The sequence below is a fragment of the Otolemur garnettii genome, unplaced genomic scaffold, assembly GCF_000181295.1.
Source record: "Otolemur garnettii isolate 467f Iridium unplaced genomic scaffold, OtoGar3 scaffold00028, whole genome shotgun sequence".
NCBI classification, from domain to species: Eukaryota; Metazoa; Chordata; class Mammalia; order Primates; family Galagidae; genus Otolemur; species Otolemur garnettii.
This window is the reverse complement of record NW_003852423.1, coordinates 4,271,170-4,279,959: the sequence shown is the minus strand read 5'-3', so window position 1 is coordinate 4,279,959 and position 8,790 is coordinate 4,271,170. Positions and strand designations below refer to the sequence as shown.

Genomic DNA, 8,790 nt, shown 5'->3' with positions numbered 1-8,790 from the left:
ATGCCACGGCACTCTACCCAGGGGGACCGCTGGAGGCTCTGTCTCAAAAAAAAAAAAAAAAAAAAAAAAAGAATGCGCAGCCTGCATAGGAATGCCAGAGAATGCACAGGCTTAGGAGAGAATAGGGCAAAGACCATACATTTATCATAATATGACGAAAGATATGAATGACATTATAATCCACCAACCCTTACCAAAAAACAAAAAAGGTACCATTTCTAAATATACCTGATCTTGTAGCAGGGTGCCTCCGAATGCCCAGACACAAGCAAAGGCAAAATAGACTTCATAAACTTCTTTTGGGCTGTCAGAAGGTACATTTTCAGGAGTCAACAAACACTCTAAAAGAGTACAAATCGTCTAAAGGAAAAGAAAAACCCATTTACTCAGGGCAACCTTTTTTATTTATTTATTTTAGGACAACCTTTTGTAAATAGCCAAGTCCAAAGAATGTTTTGACAACTCTATCTTACCCTGAAAAGGTTATGTGACTTTTCTCAACTCCATGATTTGCTACATTTAGGAGTAACAAAAATTACTATCTTGGGTGTCTAAGCCAATAGTAAAACACTTTTACCACTTTTAACCAAAATGACTTTCTGGATAATCAACTATTTAAAAAAAATTTTTTTTACATGACTTACTGTTCAAAAATACATACAAGGAAAAAGAATGAATCTATACCTATTCTATGTTTTAGAAACAGAGAATCATACTACACATGGTATTCTATAACCCACTTTCTCACTTAAAAAACATACTAAACAGGCTCGGCGACTGTAGCTCAGCGAGTAGGGCGCCAGCCACATACACTGAGGCTGGCAGGTTTGAGCCTGGCCCGGGCATTATGACAGGCACCTGTAGTCCCAGCTACTTGGGGGGGCTGAGGCAAGAGAATCACTTAAGCCCAAGAGTTTGAGGTTGCTGTGAGCTGTGACGCCACAGCATTCTATCGAGGGTGGCATAGTGAGACTCTATCTCCAAAAAAAAAAAAAAAAATACTAAACAAATCTTCCTTATCAATAAGTGTTTCTCTACCACATCATTGCAATGGATATCTAAGATTTTCATCGGATGGACAGGCATTTATGTAACCATTCCCCTTGTTGGACATTTAAATGACCCACTTTCTTTTAGTACTTTGGCTGCCATTTTCCTCACATGTTGTCATCAATTTAGAATGTGGACTGGCAGCCTTAGCCTGTGGGGGTTTTTTGACCCCAAATTAAATTTAATCTTGGAGGAAATGCTGTTTGAATTTGTTCTTCATATACTCCAGGTCAACCAGCAATGTGCTCTGTTGGTCCTGACGCACCATGTCCAGGGCAGGCACCTTCCCCATGAGGGGACCATGGCTGCTGTAAAGCATACGAAATGACAGCCAGTAACGAACATGTCTGGGGCTAGCCATCATTAAGCAGCATTGCCACAGACCCTACAAGCTCAAGATACTCTTCACTTAGTTTTTAGAGGCAGCAACAGATTTTTATTGCTGTCACACATACAGCAGCTCAAGCTATGCCGAAGACGTAAGAAATAAGCGTTATGTGTGTGCTTTTTCTTTTCCAGCGATGAAAGATGGGGAAATGCTTTTCATTCCAGGAGCCAAGCGCCAACTCTATTTTAGAATCTTCTCTCTTGATTTCTATTGTTTTATCATGTTATACTTGACAATTTTGACATTTTTTTTAATAGAATAAAACTCACCAATTTGTTATTGGGAAAAATTGTGCCAAACCGTGCAGCTTTGTTATTTGTGAGAGGAGACCATGTTGTTCTAAGGAACTGTTAAAATCAAAGCAAAAAAAGACTGATGGGTCTCAGCGTGACTTTCCCCATCCGGGAGAATAGCCATGTGATTTGTCTATTTTCTCCCCAATACAGTACATGTTTGAGCTCTGTGTCAGCAATTAATAAAATCATACTTTACTGCATATCCTGAAAGAATGAATGCACTTTACCAAGCGTAAAAAGTTTCATGTAATGGCAAACAGGGTGGATTTACTCCTTAACATAGCCATTTCAAGCCATTCCCTTTTCTACACACTTTTATCTCAAATTCCTATACTTCTAAATAACCACAGGGAAAAAAAACCTACTGTATGAAACAACAGGTTAAAAGAAACTAAAGATTAATGCCATTTCTGGAGACTACAAAAGAAGGAAGTAGAGCAAAAGTCATATTAATTCCTACTGACCTATTTTCACACTCCTCTTGAATGAAAAGTTCACACCACAGAGAATCACACAAATATACAAGTCAAGTTGAGAACGAATGCGATCATGCTTTTTGCAAGTATTACACCAGAGGAAGTCTAATTAGGCTAACTACATAATTAATTCATTATGAATAAATTCAGACCTGCTTTCAGAAATAAATTATACCTCAGATAATTACCGTTGAAGACTATCGTTTATTTAATTGGTGAGTGAATTATCCAAAAACCTGAACTTTCTCTTCTCATTATGCTTGTGACTGTTTCTAATTTAGCCTACTATGTTACACATTTGGTAACATAGTAACTTAAGGGTAACAAAGTACTTAGAGACCCATTTTGCTCCTGTAGGAAAAAAGAAAAGATTTCTGATTGTAAACACTTCATGGAGTTTTTTACTAGTAAGGCTGGGGATAGTTTCTCTTCATGCTGAGATTAAGATCACAACCTTCATTTCTGTGTGCTGTCAATTATTTTCATTAGCTACCATGACAACATATCATATGTACCTTTCGCTCTAACCAGCTGTCTCACAATGAGGATCAGAAAGAAATGCATTCCTGGAATATTAGGAACTCTCCATGCAGACCTCATGCCTCTAAGGAGTAATTTTGGGAGGGAATGGTCTGGGGGTGGGGGGTGTGTGGCATCTATGTGGTAGAATTCAAATGCTTTCTTTCACTCCCTGGCTGGCATCTCTATTTGAGTAGATTTATTTTATTCAAAAAACATACTGAGTGCCTTCTCTGGGCAAGTTACTTAGGAGCTAGAAAAATAAATATGGCTGTTGTAACTTTGTTCTTCTAATTTTGTACAAATACAGTTGGGAAGAACACAATGATTTAATAAACACATATTTGGCACCTACCTAGTGCCAGGAGCCACATAAACCTCTGGGGATATAAAAATGAATAAAACATGGCTTTAGCAGCTCCGTGCCTGTGGCTCAAGCGGCTAAGGCGCCAGCCACATACACCTGAGCTGGCGGGTTCAAATCCAGCCCGGGCCTGCCAAACAATAATGATGGCTGCAACCAAAAAATAGCCGGGTGTTGTGGTGGGTGCCTGTAGTCCCAGCTACTTGGGAGGCTGAGGCAAGAGAATCACTTAAGCCCAGAAGTTGGAGGTTCTGTGAGCTGTGATACCATAGCATTCTATCCAGGGTGACAGCTTGAGGCTCTGTCTCAAAAAAAAAAAAAAAAAAAAAAAAAATGGCTTCAGCCTTACTTTACAAGTTTGAGAAAAGAGAACAGATCACAAACCTAAATGCTGAGACAGGGTTTGTAAAAAGCTCCGGGCAACATGAGAACGGCTGGGGGGGGGGGGGATTGCTGAAATCAAAAGATTCCAGAAATTTTCGCTTGCCTACTTGGGCAAGCGAAAAATTCTGCTGTCTTGATCAATACACACGACCACATGAGGAATAGAATGTTAAACGTGGTAACCAAAAACTAACCTGCACCAGGCTACTCTCTGGAATTGAAGTGATGGTTTTAAAGCTTGTTCTCAGCTTATCCAAGCATGCAGGAACATAATTATCAAAAAGTATAGTTAAATTGGCCTTTTCTGATTGATGCCGCCTTCTGTCTATCCAACTGGCCACATACCTGAAAAGGAACACGGAAAAGCTTTTCTTGAATGCTAGGCTTGAAAAGCAGAATTTCACCGAGTCAAAAGCTCCCCCTGCCACACAGCTTGGTGCCACACTTCAGGGGCGACTTCAGTGAGTTCCTTCGAGTTCTCGGACTGCAAATATTTAAAAATGGCCCTTTAAAAACTTGTTTTAATGGCCATTTTTACCTTAATGAAAAGACTGTAAAAGAAACTCCTAATAGCACTTAGACGCCCAACATAATGGAGGGTAAGTGGCCATTACAGAGCAGTTAGAAGGAAGTGTGGCGTGTCATTTCCTGAAGGGCTGAAACTGTCCCCACAGTGTAAGCCTTATTTATGAAAACAGCTTGGGATTGTTCTTGATTAATCTTGGCATCAATTATTTAGTAATGAGAAATCGGTTACAAATAAAAAGGTGAAAATTCCATTGGGGCTATTCCAAAGACCCCCTTTTTCGCAGGACTAACTGTGACTCCCATCTGATAGCTGATAATGATAGTCACCAATAAGTGACTCAGAAATGGCATTTTATACTTGGATACACCCACACATACATATATGAAACTTATATAATGTCAATTTGATATATTAAATCTCTTTCGTGCATTAATAAAATAATACTATCAATAAGACAATATGACAGTAGTTTCTGGGGTGAAAATATATTTTGTTAAACAAAAAGTAACTGCTCAGGAAGTTCTCATTGAGTAGGAAGCAGGGGTAATCAGTGCACTTGGCAGCTGGCAGAGAAGCCGTGTGACCCAAGGACAATTACGGCTGTACCTTGCTTTAAGCAAACAACATTTCACATCTTGAATATCATAAGAAATTTAGGCTCTTTTTGCTTTTCACCAGGGTTACAATAGGATTTTATTAAACAATCAACTACGTTACACTATGGTTAGATTGATAAAGTCAGGTGTCACGTTTTTTTGTTTAGGTCCAGGAGGAACGGTTTTCCATGGAAATCCAATGGCATGAGAGCAACTTTGGAGAGCATCTCTGGGTGGTAGTGACAGAGGCACCATGGAACAATGGGAAGCCAGAGTTAATGACTGGGTACAAAGGCAAGAAGGCCACACCTATCCCTCCCCTGCTGATTTATTGCATCCTGGCTGCCAGAAGTAGAATCTTTGAGTCTAGTATTTATTGAGGAAAAAATAAAAAAAGAAGAAAAAGGGATTGTGGATTGCTCAGGAGAAAGAACTCTGAAGTTGGACGATCTGGATCTGTGTCCTAGCTGGACCAAGTAACTATGTTACTTCAGTTACTTCATCTCTCTGTGCCGCGATTTTCTCATCTATAAATGGAGATGATTATATAGACCTCCTAGGGCTTAATGAGGATTAAACAAGTTTGCATGTATAAAGTACCTACATTAATATCTGACAAATTACCAATTCTCAGTGAAGGTTACTCATTAGGACAAAGTTGGTGGCATTGGGAGCCCCAGGTTCTGATCCTCACTCTGCCTCTCTGTGCATCTCTCTCTGAAGGCACTAGTGTGTCCTGATGGCTAGGACACATTCCATGCCTTAGCTCACGACAAAGTCTCTTCCACGTCTCTGCAGGAGCAGAAGGCCACTGCAAATGACGACCAGGAGCTCTCAAATATAGCCCCAGAAACGGGAAGTGGGCTTGGCACTCAGGGGCCATAGAAGAGTTACTTCATTGAGCTACAGTAGCAGCGGCTAAAGTGAAGGAAAAAAAAAATGGAGCAGTCACAGTCACGATGATGCTATTGCACAATCACCTCCAAGTGGGAGCTGCTCCAGAAAAAAAGTGCAGCCAAACCAGGAAACATGGTAAGAGCTGATGCCACAAATCCTCTCTGCTCCAAAGGCCAGTGATGACCTCTACGAGGGACCAATCATGTCCCAGAGCATAGGGGGTCAAAATACATAAATTGATAAATATGGACAGTTTAAAATTTTGTGTAGGAATTATTGCTAAATGCTTATAGTTTCGAATAAAAATAGACATTAACAGACTTCAAATTTCGAGGGAGAAACTGTAATCCCCAGCAACGGCAAATGCTGCCGCGACACATCTGCACTGATGTGCAGTTCTGTCCACCTCACTTTGCAAACAAGTTCCTTATTTTTAAAAGATGCTACAGATTGAACATGACAAAGTGGAACATACTATGATCATATGACATGCACTTGAAAATGGCCACATTTAACTGTCATCTTTATTCCTCCCCTCCAGGAGATATCACCTACATTGGTGCCCGCCCTCAGGAAAACAGCTACATTGTCTTAACTCCAACATCTAGGTCACTATCATGGAGCTTTAGCTTTCCAGAATCTGTAAATGAGCCCCACATCATCAGCTACACTGCTGTTGTTTCCTCTAGAAGAGCTCCAGATTTATCACATTAAGTCTGAAACCCTGTGGTATGGAAGTCTTCTAGGCCGCTAAAGCTTCCAGGGCCCTGGAACTTTTCATTTATTACTCAGTCCTCTGGGGTTTGATCCTGTCATATAGGATGGCAGGATTTCCTCAGACTCGTAGTCTGCCCTCCCTCACAGCAAGCTTCAGGTTCTCTGTCATTCATGGTGGCCTGGAAAAAGGGCAGAAGTTAGCAGGACATGCTGATTATTCTGAATCTGTATGCTTGTAAGTGTATAAAATATTCGAGGGTGAGACGGTGAGATTGCAGGGGGAGAAGAAACTTTTAAACAATTTGAACTGAAATAATTACAAATTTTAATGCACTATATGTTTTTTCTTTCCCATATATTCTCATCCCTTTCTTTTCTTTTCTTTTCTTTTTAAATGTGGAGGGGAGGGTTTTATTGTTTTGTTTTGTTTTGTTTTTTTAGAGACAGAGTCTCACTTTATTGTCCTTGGTAGAGTGCTGTGGAGTTACAGCTCACAGCAACCTCCAAGTCCTGGGCTTAGGCAATTCTCCTGCCTCAGCCTCCCAAGTACCTGGGACTACAGGCATCCACCACAACACCTGGCTATTTTTTGTTGCAGTTTGGCCAGGGCTGAGTTTGAACCCGCCACCCCCAGTATATGGGGCCGGCGCCGTACTCACTGAGCCACAGGCACTAACCCTCTCATCCCTTTCTATTAGAAAAGATTGTCACTGATCATAATCTTCAGAATTATTATTATTATTATTTTTTTGAGACAGAGCCTCAAGCTGTCCCCCTGGGCAGAGTGCCGTGGCATTACAGCTCACAGCAACCTCCAACTCCTGGGCTCAAGTGAGTCTCCTGCCTCCGCCTCCCAAGTAGCTGGGACCACAGGCGCCCGCCACAACGCCCGGCTATTTTTTGGTTGCAGCTGTCATTGTTGTTTGGTGGGTCTGGGCTGGGGATTCGAACCTGCCACCTTAGGTGTACGTGGCTGGCGCCTTAACCGGTTGAGCTATAGGCACCAAGCCTGTTTTTCCAATTCCTTCTTTATTTTTCAAGATTTCAACAGATACACCTGAACTGTCCTGAATTTTTCCAGTAAACTTACATAAAACTCAGAATCAAAATTTAAAAGTATTTGATTTCTACAGCTAGTCACAGGTCAATACAATGTTGTTTTAACCTTATATGGTCCATAGCTACAAAGTTTGAAACTAATTTTTAAAAACAGCTTAGTGAATGTGAATGAAAATATTCTAAGAAACTTAAGTGATAACGGCACCATCTTTAGTCTTTAAACAGCACCCACAAAGATACTCTGAACATCATTTTGTAATCTCTTTTAGCCGTACTGTAGGGGTTGTCCAAGATAAATTTAAAGGTAGATTTCCTAGTTCTATTCACTGAAAGGGCCTAGACACCGTGACATACTATTAGCAAAAAGTATTCCATGCATCCCTGGTTCAATTCTAAATACCATTATTCTTCATAGAAAAATTTGTTCCTTCCAGCTCCTTGGAGAAATGGCTGAGTTCACAAACATCTTGTTAAGACAAAAAGAAAAGTACTCGGGTGGTGCCTGTGGCTCAAAGGAGTAGAGCACTGGCCCCATATACCGGAGGTGGCGGGTTCAAACCCGGCCCCAGCCAAAAACTGCAAAGCAACAACAACAAAAAAAAAAAATAAAACAAAAAGGAAAGTACTCAAAGACTTACAAGGACAAACAACAAAAAAGAACACACAAAAAAGGGACACTTGCTGGCAACATTTGGGACAATTTCAACATCCAAAAGAATATCAGTGATCAAATACAACCCACTGAACCAGAAGAAAAGAAAATGCTGCTTGGGCAGGAAGAGCGGGAGGGCGGGAGGGGGAAGAGGACAAGTAGGTGTGAGGAGAAAAAGTTCCTGACAGAGAAAGGTCGCCTAATATACATAGACAGAACGACTAAATTAAGGAATCACTACTTGGCCACCATCATTGGGCCACTCTTTGAGGAACTTGGCCTGTTCTCTTCACAACTGTTAAATGTCATGAAGGAGTCAGGTGGGGGAATGTTACAGGTTGAAGGAGAGAAGAGAGAGAAGTAAATGCAAGGCATGATCTTGTTTGAACTGGATTTTCTAGAAGGTACGAGAAATTACTAGGATAACAGGCAAGATTTGAAAAAGAACTGTTTATTAGATGACCTTGTATCAAGGATAGATTTTTTTGTTACATTTCAGGCTAATGTGAGGGCACAAACAACTAGGTTACAGTATGTGCATCTGTCAGGTAGAGTCCTCCTTGTAGTTGTGTCCTCCACCCAAAAGGTGCCATACATCCCTTCATGGTGCCCATCATGTGGGAGAGCACCAATCTCTCCTCTCTTCCTTTCTCTCCCTGCTTCCCCTTCCCCCCACAACTTGAATTGAATTGAGTTTTTCTCTCTCTCTTTTTTTAAAAGAGAGACAGAGTCTCACTTTATTGCCCTCAGTAGAGTACTGTGATGTCATAGTTCACAGCAACTTCCAAATCCTGGGCTTAGGCGATTCTCTTGCCTTAGCCTCCCGAGTAGCTGGGACTATAGGCGCCTGCTAGAACACCTGG

General features: G+C 41.0%; 1 protein-coding gene across 1 annotated transcript in view; it reads right to left on the bottom strand.

Annotated features, from left to right (window-relative positions):
* Positions 1–8,790, bottom strand: part of DNAH11 (dynein axonemal heavy chain 11) — a 357,421-nt gene that overhangs the window by 185,963 nt on the left and 162,668 nt on the right. Inside the window, exons 43-44 of the mRNA XM_012804394.2 lie at positions 3,672–3,822; positions 229–360 (exon numbers count right to left, since the gene is read on the bottom strand). Of these exons, the coding sequence (XP_012659848.1) occupies positions 229–360; positions 3,672–3,822 (283 nt within the window). The remainder of the gene's footprint in view (positions 1–228; positions 361–3,671; positions 3,823–8,790) is intronic.